The sequence below is a fragment of the Rhinolophus sinicus genome, linkage group LG03 (assembly GCF_036562045.2).
Source record: "Rhinolophus sinicus isolate RSC01 linkage group LG03, ASM3656204v1, whole genome shotgun sequence".
Classification (NCBI taxonomy): Eukaryota; Metazoa; Chordata; class Mammalia; order Chiroptera; family Rhinolophidae; genus Rhinolophus; species Rhinolophus sinicus.
Window position 1 is genome coordinate 154,787,511 of NC_133753.1, and position 15,212 is coordinate 154,802,722.

At 39.4% G+C, this 15,212-nt stretch overlaps 1 protein-coding gene and 1 pseudogene across 1 annotated transcript in view; both read right to left on the reverse strand.

The window, feature by feature from the left end:
- Positions 1–8,153, reverse strand: part of NAIP (NLR family apoptosis inhibitory protein) — a 35,707-nt gene extending 27,554 nt beyond the window's left edge. Inside the window, 4 exon segments of the mRNA XM_019728072.2 lie at positions 1,166–1,265; positions 2,315–2,882; positions 2,966–3,132; positions 4,785–8,153. Of these exon segments, the coding sequence (XP_019583631.2) occupies positions 1,166–1,265; positions 2,315–2,882; positions 2,966–3,007 (710 nt within the window). The 5' untranslated portion in view covers positions 3,008–3,132; positions 4,785–8,153.
- Positions 8,154–8,289: 136 nt separating this feature from the next.
- LOC109445678 (TIMELESS-interacting protein) lies at positions 8,290–15,191 on the reverse strand (annotated as a pseudogene).
- Positions 15,192–15,212: the final 21 nt, after the last annotated feature.

Sequence of the window (15,212 nt, forward strand, 5' to 3'; positions counted from 1 at the left end):
GGTGTATGACAAATGTTTGTTAAAGAAATAGAATATGAGCCTGATCGCACTGCTAGATCCAAGTATTAGGTTAGAGGAAATACAGGAAGTAGAGAAACATGTTAACACCTCAGAAACACATTCAGCCAAACCTAGAGTACAGGGAATTACACAGATTGCATGGCTTCTTTAACAAGCAAATGACAAGACAAAGATGGGAAAGGGGGAAATCTATAAATTAAAACTCTTACGAGACCTATTGACTAAATGTAATATATGGACTGTGTTTGAATGTTCATGCAAGTTATCCAACAGTAAAGAGAGAGGGAGATGGGAGGATGTAGACATTTGAACACTAATTCAGATATTTGATAATATGTATTAAGGAAATACTGTTAATCCTTTTTAGGAGAGATAATGATATTGTGGTTATGTTTCTTAAAGATAATCATATATTTTAGATTTATATACTAATATATCAACAAATGACATTACATGATATCTGGGATTGACATTAATATAATCTGGTTATTATTATTTCTGGATGAAATGTGATTTGGCCATGTGTTGATAATTGTTTACTCACTATACTGTTCTCTCCACTTTTGTATGAAATTTTCCATAATGAAAGTTTTAAAAATTGTTAAGGGAATGAATCTACTTGGTAGGTACAAAGTCACGTACAACATACTAGTAAACATAGGATTAAAAATAATTAAAATACACTTCGTTTTCTCAGCAGGGAACTAAAGACCATTCCCAATAATGAAAATTGTGTTTTTAAAATACAATATTTTCATTTGGTATATAATCAGCAGTACATGAAACCATTTGTAATGACATCTTAAACATTGTTTTACTTTCCAACTCCCTCTGTATATAATTTCACATCATCCCTATGCAAATTATTCTTGTTTGTTAATTAAGGCAGATCCTGAAACTTCTACTTAGCAAAACATGTCTTTGCATTTGGGATAATAAAACATTTAAGAAATTATTTTAAAATTATGTAATTCAAAATTTTCATGATGTAATCAGGCCTTTCTTGCTTAAGTGCTTGAATAAGTTCTGGAATGTCCCAACTTTGGATAGGAAAAAAATAAAAACTGAAGATGCTATTCCAGATAAGTGACTTTCTTTAGTTTGTTTTGTCTAAAAAAAAAAAAAAGGGTATTTATCTACTTACTTAGGGAACCATTTGGCATGTTCCTTCCAAGGATCATCTCCTTCTTCCCAATTTCCTAAACAGCCATCACAGGAAAAACACTGTACAGTGTCCCGTTTACCTGTATATAAAGGAAAACATTTAGATTGCCCCACAATGCCACCTGCGGATAGTCCAGAAGGCATATGTCTGGGAGCTGACTGCTCTGCGCATGAGTAAGACGTGCTCCTGCCTGTCTTTCCACTCACACTCTCATCTGGCTGAATCTCCATTCACAGCCCTGCTGCCCTAACTGACCATTTTCTAAGCCCTGGACCCCACCCCTCAGCCATGGCCATACTTCACATGCAGACCACTAAGCTGTTTGACTCAACACACCTGCAAGGTGTTCCCAGAGTTGGTGTTTTGCTGTTTGAGCTCTCAGAGCAGTAGTGGGGAAGCAGAGAAACCCCAGCACTCATGAAGTACAGCAGTTAGAAAACCTTAGTTTTGCCATGAAATTTCTTTGGAAACTAAGGCACGTTTCTTAAACTCTTTGAGCCTCAATAAATTCAACTGTGAACTTGGGGAAAATGGCAAGTTTCTTGGATCAGAATTAGTGCTTAATCCATGTCCAGCTGGTACTTAGTAAATGATAGCTGTTACTGTTATTACAATTCTCATTCACATCTGTCGTACATTTATGGCATGGCTAGGACAATTCAAACAAGTACAATTTTCTAAAATGCAGTCTGCCCTATACATTAGAGTTTGCCCTAAGATTAAAACCAACCAACCAACCAAAAAACCCCTCCAATATTGCAGCAATTAAAAGAATCAAAGAAAGATCATGCAAGAGCAGCAAAAGGAACATGTGTGAGAAGGAGACTGGAGGCAGGCTGCCCTCGTGATTTACTTTCAGGACCTTACAAATGCAGTCAGTATTGTCTAGGGTCCAAACTTAAGTGTGTGTGTGTCTCTCTCTTTCTCTCATATATCAAATTAACCCACTGTATGAAACATAAAATAAAGCTAGAGTAAAATTACTTAAGTTGAATTTTAATAAAATAGACCTTGTTCCTACTATGACACATTTAACAAGTGAGGAAAGATTCACTAATATTGCAACTGAAATATCGAATCGAATCTTAAAACTCCAGAGAAATACTTCAGAAAATGATTTCAAATTACCTGTAAAGGCAAAGCCAGCCGCTGAAAGCTCCCTTGGGGATATCCTGTGGACATAAAATGGCCAGTCCTTGAAGGACTCGAGTCTGGCCTTCTCTTCTTGGTACCTTGCTTTGTCTCCTCTTAGTGTCTCTGGATTCTTAACTCTCACGTCATACTTGGCAATGTTACCAACATCTTTGCCCAAAAGGAACTCACAATCTGGATGAAACTTCTTGTGGTCTTCTATGGGGAGTCTCCGGAGGCTAGTACAAAATAGAATTAAGCTACAGCAAAAGCACTGAATCCCAGATTTTACGCCAGTGAAATAAAATCCGGCTGCTGCCATCTCCTGTGGTGTCCACGAGCGGTCGGACTCATATGTCACGAAAGTTTTTAACCGTTTTGCTTCACTGCGCATTTCTGAGTTAAAGCCTTTCTGCATTTGTCCTCGATCTTTCTGCTCCTGTTTTTCTGCTTCCTTTGCATATTGAACTGCATCTATGCCCAGAAGAGCAGACAGCTCCGGGAGCAAAGCATAATCATACTGGGAAATCCTCTCTTCAGCTGCCTCCTCCTGAGTGGCCATTTTCTGAAAAGGGAAAAGAGAAAGTTAATGAACATTTCCACTTGCTTTACTAGCCCTGAGATTTTTTTCAACCCTTTTGTTCTTACTGTGTCTTGTCTTCTGAACAATACTGATTTTCTGTTCATCATTCTGCCCAATTCAGAGCAAATATGCTAGTAGATGTGTGATAACGTCTCTCACTGCAACCTTCCCTCAGTAAGGTCATGTGGAGTCCAAGTAGTTGGAGGCCCTCCTATCACAGCATCAGTCATTACTTAAGTCAAAGGTATAAAATAGGGGAGATCTTGGTATCATCATATAACAAGTCCAAAGATGCTTGCTTGCATCCTCAACATTTCAGGAACCTCAGGGGTATTCCGTTTAATACTCACAGGTGGAGTTGGATGGCTCCACTTTACAAGGTGTGTTTTATGTGCCCCCGCCTTTATCCAGTTCAACTGATTTGCAATTTGCCCATCTACCCACATTTCAGCAAAAGTGGCAGCTAATAGGAGATCGTGACCAAGCATGCCCTTCATTTGGCAGTACCTAATGACAGGAAAAGAGCTCCTACATCAATGTGTTAAATCCATTTCAGCAGTGTTCCCTCAAGAAGCTCTATCAGTCCACAGGACTACTTAGCTTTTTGACTGAACAGCTCCTTTGCCTCTGTTTTCTTGATGTCCTCTCCCTGTAGAGTCTCTTTAGTGGTTATCTATCAGATAAGGGTCTCATTCTGACCAGAAGAAATATCTGCCCACCTCTCCTGTGGCCTCATGTTCCTTCCCTTCACAGAAAGAACCAGCCAAAGCTTGGGGGTCTTGGCAGCCTAGGACTCTTTCCTAGTTACTTTCATTTTTGCCAAAGCAGCAAACACCAGCCAAGGTACATTATTTTTGACCGACTTCCCCGCTACCTGAATTTCTTTTTTAATCCATTTAGCTATTTCCTCTGGCTCTGGACTGACCACCTTTAAATTCTATTGCTGTGTTTTCCCTGCTATCAACAGTCATAGTACTTGAGTGAATTCAAACCAGGAATTCCTCAGCAGCCAGCCTCCATCAGTGGTTCTAAATCTTCTCCCAACAAAGCTTTAGCTGTGATTTAAATTATAAAGACAAAAACTGTTTGAATTATCCCATTCACAGTACTATATCTTTAGCAATTACACAGGGTTGGATAATTGAAAAAACTCAGAGGACTCTACGTAGTATACTTACATAGGACTTTGATAAAGATAAAATACAAAAATAAAAATAAGAAACAGGCAACCAGCAGAGAGGTCTTAGTTTCCAGGCCCAGTTCCCAGGGGGCCTTTTTCAGTTGCATAGGTTGTGCTGCATTTTAGGTAATGAACCACCTAGATGTGTGCAAGATACCTTGGTCTCGGGGAAACCACAATCTCTTCCGAGAAGGGGTCTTTTATACCCCTCTGGTCATATGGCCAAAACTAGGATGCATGACAAATCTCAAAATCAGAAACAAGCTGGTATAGGCTGCCCCAGTCTGTCTCAGACCTTAGCATAGGACTACATTAATCACTAGTTAGCACATTCTTTCAGGTTTGGCCAAGAGACAGCACCATGGCTCCAGCCCTCCTGGAGATAATTAAGCACACGATTGCAACAGACCAGCTGGGATCTATTTTGTCAGTTTTGCTAATCCCGAGGCCATTTCTGGGGAGGACAGAGGATTCTGGGGAGGACAGAGGATCTCCGAGGCCCTCTCCAGATTCCTTGGTCTTTGACTACGAGTGGTGAGTGCCAGTGTGACTACGTCGTGGAGCTGGGATTGAAACCAAGTCTGTGTGAGGCTGGTGACTGTCCTCTTGCCTCCAAAGAGAGAAACCACAATAAGAGAAATAAGAGGGCCATAAGTTTAGGTGTGGAAGAAAAGCACCTTGGCCAGAGGAAGTAATTCACTTACCTAGAGGTTTATCCAGAGTACCAGTCAAATGGAAGGAGAATGTGTACCCTGAGTACAAATGCTCTGTGTTTGTCCTTTAATAGAAGCAATGCAAAAATATTTGAGGAAGTAAAACTCAAAACAAATTGCAGTTCATTGGGAAATTACCAGTAAATGCTCTAAGATATTGAGTCAAAAGGGCTTAGTCAGGACCCAAAAGGAACAACAAAACCTACCAAGTTCCACAACAGAAGTATTTTATTCTAAACAGTTAAGATTGGTTAATTGTTACAGAGCTAGTGTCTTATTTTCCTGACGATGACAGTTTCTATCTTTCTGGTATCTTGTAGGATTTTTCTTTTTTATCCTTGGGGTTATAAAACTTCAAAATATTGTGTCTAGATGTGGGTCTTTCTACATTCATTGCATTGGGTGGACACTCATTGGGCCTTTTCAGTCTGAACATGTGTGTGTCCCCCATCAGCCCTGCAAATTATCTTCGATAATTTCTTTGACAATTTCCTACTGTTATTCTTGTTTCACTCTTTCTGGTATTCTCATTATTTAGATAGGGATTTAATTGATTACCTAAATTCTTATCGTTCCCCCCCATATATTCTTAGTGCTTTTGCTCTACTTTCTGAGAGACTACCTATTAGTAATTCTTAATTTCAGCAATCCTGCTTTTAATTTCTCACAGCTTTCTTGTTGTGTTCCTTATTCTCATGACATCTAATTTTTTTTAACCAACGCAATCTCTCTGGATCTCTTTTATGATACTGACAAATGATAAAACTAAAATAATTTAGTAACGCATTTGATGTCCTTGATTCAAGGGAAAATAACCCATGGGTTGGGGGAAGAGCAGTGTCTCACAAGCACTGTTCCCCAGCGATTTGGGGCAAAAGCGAGTTTTATAAACAGGCAACATGGAAACAGGGTATGATTGGCTAGAAGGGCAGGGATTTCCATATAAGGCCATAGTCCTGTTATCTAGGGGAAGGTAAACTAGCTACTAAAGCTGAGTTGGGGGGCGAGCCCGGTGGCTCAGGTAGTTGGAGATCCATGCTCCTAACTCCGAAGGCTGCCGGTTCGATTCCCACATGGGCCAGTGGGCTCTCAACCACAAAGCTGCCAGTTCAACTCCTCGAGTCCCGCAAGGGATGGTGGGCAGCGCCCCCTGCAACTAAGATTGAACACGGAACCTTGAGCTGAGCTGCCGCTGAGCTCCCAGATGGCTTAGTTGGTTGGAGTGAGACCTCTCAACCACAAGGTTGCCAGTTTGACTCCCGCAAGGGATGGTGGGCTGTGCCCCCTGCAACTACCAACGGCAGCTAGACCTGGAGCTGAGCTGTGCCCTCCACAACTAAGACTGAAAGGACAACAACTTGAAGCTGAGCAGCACCCTCCACAACTAAGATTGAGGGGCAACAACTTGACTTGGAAAAAAAAAAGTCCTGGAAGTACACACTGTTCCCCAATAAAGTCCTGTTCCCTTCCCCAATTAAAAAAAAAAAAAGCTGAGTTGGAAGATTGTGATTGGTGTATGTTAGGTTTCCATGACAGGTGTTTTCGTCAGCACAAGCTGACTTGGGTTTAGATTTGTGACTTGGGGTGGGCCACTGGAGTGGCCTCCATTTTGTGGGTTCTCATAAATAAATTAACTTTATCAATACTAATGTTTAGTTCCTCTGTCTCCTGAATTATATGTTTGTTTCCTCCAAGGCTATTGCCATGTACCCTGGTACAGTAGTACCTCAGTTTTTGAACATAATCTGTTCTGGAAGACCAAGTTCTGAAATATTCGAAAACCGAGGCACGGTTTTCCCATAGAAAGTAATGCAAAATGGATTAATCCATTCCAGACCTTTAAAATCAACCCCTAAAACTGCAAATTTAGCATTAATTTTACTATCTAATGAACCATAGATCCGTAAAATTTACGACATTCGTAAACCAAAATGTTCGTCATTGGAGATGTTCGAAAACCGAGGTATCACTGTATTTATTTTTCACATTGCCATCTTTCCTCAAATGAATCCTGATCCTTGGTTTTCAATGTATGTTTAAGAATTAGGCAACTTAAAAGTTGACTGGGAAAAATTATAGTTAAAATCTAATTGAAAGCCATATGAGTGTGACTTGAACCTAAGCCCTTTACTTCATGCAGACCAGAATGGGGAGCCAAGATTTACCCTGAAGAAGCCCTAGATGTCAGGGAACTCCTCAGAAAATGACTGCCAGTTACCTGTAAAGACAGAGCTAGCAGATGAAAGCTCACTTGGAATGTTCCTTGAGCATAAAATGCCCAGTTCTCGAAGGATTCTTTGTTTTGGGGCGCTAGTGCCCACACTGGCTCCTCTAAGTCAGCTGAAACAGTTTATTCAATTTTTTTTAAAAAAAGAATCATCTAATTTTTTGCCTTAGGGTTAACACCTGTCTATCATGTAATCTGATGGTGGGAGACTGGGGAGAAGTAGAAGAGGGTAAAAGCAGTCAAATATATGGTGATGGAAGGAGACTTGACTTTGGGTGGTGAACACACAATGCAAGTGATTATAAAATTGTACACTTGAAACTTATATGATCTTATTAACCAGTGTCACCCAATAAATTAAAAATAAAATTTTTAAATCTTTTTTTAAACTAGGTAACAAATGCACATATATAAAATTCAAAATGTACAAGAGGCTGTACAGTGAAGACTACATCTCTCTACTACCCGAGTCTAGCATCTAGAGGCTGCCTCTTTTATAACGAACAAGTGCTTTCCAGACGCCACCACTTTGCAGTAACCAGGCCCCTTTTCACTTACTTGCATTGTCTGTCTGGCCCTTGTCATTTGAGTTTGCATCCAAGCCCATTTTACAGCTCCTCTTCCGCCTTCCCATAGCACTTGGCATAGTATTCACATTTTCACAGACTTCTTTATAGGTCTGCCTTCTAGGCTGGGAGGTTCACAGACCCATGAGGTTAGGGTTTGTGTCCTCTTTTTGGTGTTTATATCCTACTGCCTAAGATACTATTAGATAGATAGCAGATATTCAAGGTTTGTTAAGTGAGTTAATAAATAAATGAACAAGTTGTGTATTATTACGACGATAATAATACACTCAGGGTCCTGGCCTGAGGTGTAACTCAAATAGCAATTTAGTCAAGTGAAATCAAGAATTTAAATCCCGGGGCGGCAGTTTGGCTCAGTTGATTAGAGCGCAGTGCTCATAACACCAAGGTCGCTGGTTCGATTCCCACATGGGCCAGTGAGCTGTGCCCTCAATAACTAGATTGAAAATAGTGAATTGACTTGGAGCTGGGCTGCGCCCTCCCCAACCACATTGAAAATGACTTGACTTGGAGCTGATGAATCCTGGAAAAACACACTGTTCCCCAATATTCCCCAATAAAAATTAAAAAAAAAAAGGAATTTAAATCCCTTAAGAACCGCATCAGAACTCCCAGTCCACCTTGTAACCAGTCCACCTTGTAATAGGTCCCCCCAGAACAGAATTAGAATAGAGAACATTGGTAGAAAATAATGAATCTTTAATTCTTAAAGAACAGGACCAAAAAGGGGTCTTAAGACACTCCTAGGGCTGCTTCCCAGAAGCGTGACAGTCTCCTATGCCCTTTTCTTCCTTACGACAGGCCCCATGGACTCAAACTTCTTGCCATTTCTCCTAAACTCTGCGACCCACTAAAGGCCTTGCAATTCTACCACCCCACTTCCAGAGGACCGGCTGTATGTATCCTTTCTTTCTCACCACTCATGAAATCACTTCATGTTATGAATTTGGCAATCACTAGAGAGCTACGGACAGCTGAACATCGATGACCATGAACATGAGGATTTAAAAAGTATTGAGAAATCTTACAAAATGTTTGTGGTTCTTCTGAGCAGAAGTCCTGCTGTCCCCTCACTGTTTTGACATGTTAGTGTTTTGATTATAATATGCATTCAGGTATACAGTGGGTCACAGTTGGTCCTTAAATACAGGACTTTTATGCTTTTAATCTAAACACTTTTCTTCAGCCTTGTAGAGGAGAGACTGTTCCAAGACATGATGGCTGCCTGACCCACGAGCTGGCCCCGGGCCAGAAGGGAGTGATTGCTTCCCACTAAACACATTTGAAGAACTGTCTGATTGTAATTGATGCTCGTTCTTCTTGTCTGTTTGTAAGATTTTTATTTTTTTTAATTGGACATGAATATTCATTACATATTTACATCTTAAAATACCACCCAATTTAGTGAAAACAAGGCATTTGATGGCAGCAGAAGCAGCTTATTAACTACTCATTGTTATGAAGTCATACCTATATAAACACTAAAGTGAATAGATTTAAGTTAATAAGACACAAGTATAGTTATAAATAATACTAGATTTTAAACAGGCATCTGTAAATGTTTTACTACATAAGGATTTCAAAGTAGACAAAATACAGTTATCTCAAACTTGGAGGATATCAAGTTCACAGATTTCCTCTTAGTTGAATCCTATCCAACCTCAGTAACATTTCTGGATGAAGCATAAAGTTACTGCTATACATTTTTAAAGGATTGGTCCAGTTGTGTTTTCTGTTTTTAATTCCTGCTCTTCATTTACAATATTGGCAGCAGCAGCAGCATGTGGATTGTCTAGAATGTCTTTGTTAAATCCATCTGACTCCTTCTCTTTTTGATCCTCAGCCGTATTAACATCTTTAGCTGTCTGTGCCCTGGGTGTGTTTGTTAACAAGTTATTTCCTAGGGACTATTACTCAGTAGCTTTGCCTGGCTTCTTTCCAAGACCAGTTGTTTATTTCTCTCCATTCTCTGTTGTTGCTTTTCGGTTAGTCTTCTATTTGTCTCAGAAGCAAACTTCTCACTTTCAGATGAATTTGTCAGAAAGGGATCTGATTCAATAGCAGTTACATCACGGCCATTATTTTACCCTACTTCATCATTATTGCTAATCAAATCTGCATGTAAATTAGGGAGATCAAGTTGAATTTGTTTTAAACAGGTTTGAACTTCCTTTTTTATTTCTCAGGTATTCAAGTCTGTCAATAAAATCCTCAAATTGCAGTTTAGGGAATAGCCTATGTGCCCAGTGCTCCATGTGTCTGATTAGCATCTTCAAGTCTTCAGCCTCCTGACTTTAACCTCTGAATTTTGCCTTATCAAACACATGCCTTAATGCGGGAGGCCCTCTCTGAAATAAATCTCTGAGTATCGAGCTTGGGTAGATTTCTTTTACCTGTTCTCTTTGGAGGTACAGGAAGAGGAGCTTTCCTTCCTGACCCTTCATCAGGTTCGGCTCCTTTACCATCTTCTCTCTCTGGAGAAGCTGGAGGTGGGAAAGAATCTGGAAAACTTTCATCTTCTACATGCTCATTATCTGGCTCATAGGTCAATCAAGCCATTCTCCTATGACTCCAGCATCTTTTCTTCTGGTTTCCTCCCATTTTAGACACTCCTCCTGGATCTTCTTTGATTCATATTCCTCTACCCCCCTGCTCAGTCAGACTCCATCCTAGGCCCTCTTTACTCATTTACTCATGTGCCTGAGCACATGGCTCACGCAGACTGCAGTGGCCACAGTACATCTGATGCTCGTTCCGACATAAACTGCTCCCACTTGTTGCTGGAACAAGCCATTGTCCTGACCTGGTCAAGCATGTAAAGCACTTACCCATACCTGGAACTAGTCATGTACTACTGGTGACTATCCTGCCTTGTTGTAATTCTTTGGCACCTTCCAAGCGACAGGACCATTTCGCCTTGCAGCTGCCCAAGATGTGCCTGGTTTGTAAGTTTCCCTTAACAAACTTTACTATTTACCAAACCGGAGTAGCCAGTCTCTTCCCTGCTTCCGTGTCCTTTGCTTATAGAGATAGATTTTCAGTCCCAGGACCTTTCCCTGAGTCTGCATGTACTAAGCCTCCAAATAGTACTGCCATCTTCATCTTGTACAGATAGTTATTCTCAGGGGAAAAGAGGTCACAACAAAATAGAAATGGTGCACATATTGATACGTATCAGTGGAAAATGCATTGTTGAACCATGACCCAAATAAATGAAAAGGAAATTTTATTACAGATCCCCTCCAACCTCCAGCTCCATACTTACTACCTTCTTTGATGATCATGATTGCTTTTGTGTTTATTATTCAGGCCCTCAACTAACAACTAACATTTGTTACATTACTTTTTTCTTTTTTTTTTTAAACAGGACTTTATTGTTTTCCTTTCAATCTTAGTTGTGGAGGGTGCCGTTCAGCTTCAAGTTGTTGTCCTTTCAGTCTTAGTTGTGGAGGGCGCAGCTCAGCTCCAGGTCCAGTTGACATTGCTAGTTGCAGGGGGTGCTGCCCACCGTCCCTTGCAGGAGTCGAGGAATCGAACTGGCAACATTGTGGTTGAGAGACCACTGGCCCATGTGGGAATCAAACCGGCTGCCTTCGGAGTTAGGAGCACAGAGCTCCAATAGCCTGAGTCACCAGGCCGGCCCCACATTACTTTATTTTCATTTGTTTCACTGCAATTTCCCAGGATTCCATAAATTTTGTTTTTGAATACTTAATTTGTTTACATGGCTCAAAAATTTAAGCTATATAAAAATATTTAAAAATAATTCTTACTCTCCTCCCTGACTTCATCTACTCTTCTATACCCCCATCCCAGGCAACCACTTTTATTAGTTCACTGTGTATTCTCCCAGTGTTTCATTTTTTAAAAGACAACTTGAGATATACATCACATACCATAAAACTTACCCATTTAAAGTGCGTAATTCAATGGTTTTTAGTATGTTCCGAGTTCAACAATCGTCACAATCAAGTTTAGAACGTTTTCATTATACCCGTTAACGTTCACTCAGTTCTTCATAGTTTTCCCTTACAACCTTTATTTTGGTCAAGTCCACAGTAATGGCTCCTTTCATTCCCGATAGTGATTTGAATTCTCGCTTTTTTTTCCTTCTAGCTACAGATTTTTCAGTTTTGTTGAACTAAGTTTTCGTTTCACTGATTTTTTTCTCTATTATTTTCCAGTATTTCTTTTCATTAACACAAATACATATTCTTATTTTTCCTTCGTCCTTACATAACAGGTAACATATTATATACCTTCAACACTAGCGTATTCTGAAGAATGTACTTCAGTTGAAGGAAAATGATCTTAAATAGATCTGAGATGTAAGAAGAAATGAAGACACAAAAGTGGTTAATATGTGAATAAATCTTAATAAACATTGACTAATTAAAACAAGTATTAATGTCTTGTGAAACAGAAATAATTAAATATACAACAATAATAATAGATAAGTGAGAAAGGAGATAAATGAGGTGAAACGTATTATCTGTATTAACTTTAGATTTTGGTATTGTGTATATGGACACATGAGCATTGGACACAAACTCCTAATGCCTCCTCAGATTCCCTTGGCCGCTTTCTTCTTTCCAAGGTGTTGCCTGTCTCCTGCTCCACACTACTGCTGCTTTTGCTCAGCTTCCTCAGCTAGCTGGAGTCCAAACTTATGCACACCAAGCCTATCTGATCTGAGTTGCCCCTCTGCCTTTCAGAGTTGGCTGCAATGCCACACCGCTGAGCATGAGACCTGGCTTCCTGAGCAGTTACCAAAGGACCAGATGACACAGCCCTGTGTGGCAAACCTTGGCCAATGGGAAACAGAAGGAGTCAGGAAATTATATTACCTCTTCCTTCCTCCCTTCAATAGACTGCTCAGTGGGGCAGTTTCTCCTATAAGCCTTCTGGAGAAGTCCCACACTCAAAATGAACGTACTTGCTGAGAGACTTCCACAAGTCTTCATAGCTTGTCACCAAGCCTGGCCACTGTGGTAACACACTGCATCAATTTTTTTCTTGACTAACTTTCCTTTTTTTCCCTACCCTCGCTTCCCTGGATCTGCACCTCCGAAATAAAGGAACAATCCTTTCATCTTTGCCTCAGGTTCTACTTTGTAGAGGACCCACGTTAAGAAAGTATGTGTATTATAATTTCTAGGGTAACACTAAAAGAATAAAAAATAGAGTATGTAATTTCCAAACTAGTTGAGGAAAAATAAAGAATAATAGAAAACAATCAATCCAAAAATGGCAATAAAGAACAGAAAAAATAAAGATATGGGGCGGTCGATTTGCTCAGTGGTTAGAGTGCAGTGCTCATAACACCAAGGTCACTGGTTTGATTCCCACATGGGCCAGTGAGCTGCACCCTTCACAACTAGACTGAAAATAATGACTTGACCTGGAGCTGAGCTGCGCCCCCCACTAGATTGAAAAAAAAACAACTTGACATGGAGCTGATGGGTCCTTGAAAAACACACTGTTCCCCATATTCCCCAATAAAAATTTTTAAAATTAAATAAATAAATATGGAATAGTTGAAACAGCATAAAGTGAGACAATAGATTTAAACCCAAATATATCAGTAGGCACATTAAATATAAAGGGACTAAATGCTTCAGTGAAAAGATAAAGATTGTCAGGCCAAATAAAATAAAACATGAAGTAAAATGCATGTACTTAAGAGTATTTGAAATTAATTTTCATAATGAACTTTGAGATTTAAGAAGTTTTCTAATTAATCAAACAGCAGAACTCAGAAAGACATACTATTCAGAAAGATCTCTAATGTTAAAGAGTTTCCTTCACATTATACTAACTGTGGAGTTCCAAAAAGAAAATTAAAGGCCAGAGCTAACAGTCTGAGATCACCATTTCTATTTCTATAATCTTAAACAAGCCAGGATTTTCTTTATAATTGTGAAAAAGAAAATTCCCCCTTAAGTCTAACTAAAATATTCACCTTTACCTCATCAAGTATGCAGATGAAACGCAAAACTACAGGAGATAAGCAGCCAAAATCAGGCACTGACTATTTCTTTGATATACAGTAGTGAGATGGTGTCTCTAATATATTTCTAATAACTTTTCAAGGGGTGACCACTCATGGCCTTTCTTCTACTAAGTCAGGTAGAATACTCTGATCATGTTAAAGGTATCTCCTATAAGCTACTGATACCTCTGTTGACAGGGCAGAAGGAAGAAGACAGTCATTACCTCGTTATCTAGAGCTGAAATCTGTTTCCACATAAAGAACCATTTGGGTCTAGGTTCAGAGTATGACACCTGGGAGAAAGATCTGCTACTTCGGTCACATTATATTTTGCGTGTGTGTGCATGTGCATACATGCAGTTAAAAATACATATTCGTGGGCTCCATCCAAGACTTAATGAATAGACTCTCCAACGTGTCTTTACTGATAATGTATTTTGCTAAAAACTGTTATTTATAAAATCATGAATATCATAGTGAAACTCAATCTAGAGTGACTAAAGTTTATAGATTTAAAATAAACATACCTTTGCTATGGAAACCTGATTCACTCTAAACAGGATAAACCTTGAAGAGTTTTGCCTATAATAGTAAAACTGTATTGAACCTGAAACAAAACTCATCATACTTTCTCATCTAAATTTTTCTGATGATCTAGAGTGGGAAAGTTGAAGAGGATTAAGTTAAATAATCCCTGGCTATGAACCTGAGTGAGGCTGAGAAGGATACACAGACACTACAACTTCCATTAGCTTAAACTATAAGGTAAACCAGTCTCAGATACCAAACAATCAAAATGGTCGTATTAAATATAGTACTCCATTAAGTAAAACATTTTACCAGTTATTAAAGAGGAAGGTTGAAAGCAACAGGTTTAGCATATGAGAATGAAAAGATTAACAAGGCCTTTGCCTTTACTACATGTGAATCTCACCTTCAGTTAAGATTTCTAGTTCTGTTATCATGGTAACTGATAAAGGTAGGAATGTCAACTACATTTTTAGGATACTTTGCTTATGGTAAAAATTTCTTTCTTTCTTTCTTTTTTTTTTTTTAAGGAGGGCGCAGCTCACAGTGGCCTATGTGGAGACAGAACCAGCAACCTTGGTATTATTAGCACCACACTCTAACCAACCGAGCTAACCGGCCACTCCAAAAATGACTCTTGATTACTAAATTGGACCTGGACTGGATGTACTATAAATAATCTGATGGGAACCTCATGCTTCAGGCTTTCCTCAGTGTGGTGACTCTTGAAACTGACATGTCCCTTATGGGATACCTGGAAGTTGGGCGTACGGAATTGTGATAAGAGGCCCGTGGAAGGTCTCATCGTTGTGCACCTACAATGTACTGGCTGAACTGCTACAAGAACTTTCACTACTAATGAGAACTGACGCTGCTCTACTGGCAGCCTGATGTTCCTGTTTAATATCCTTCTGAGTAAACTGGTACCATGTATGACCATGGTAACTTTGTGAGTTTGAATGTTTAAGTTGAAAAAGACCCCTATCAGTCACAGCCACAAATAATTTCAGATGCATTAATTTTATAATTATATTCTGATGGTTTAGTTAAGCCAAAGAAAGATCCTTTGAATGGGTGTAGCAGTA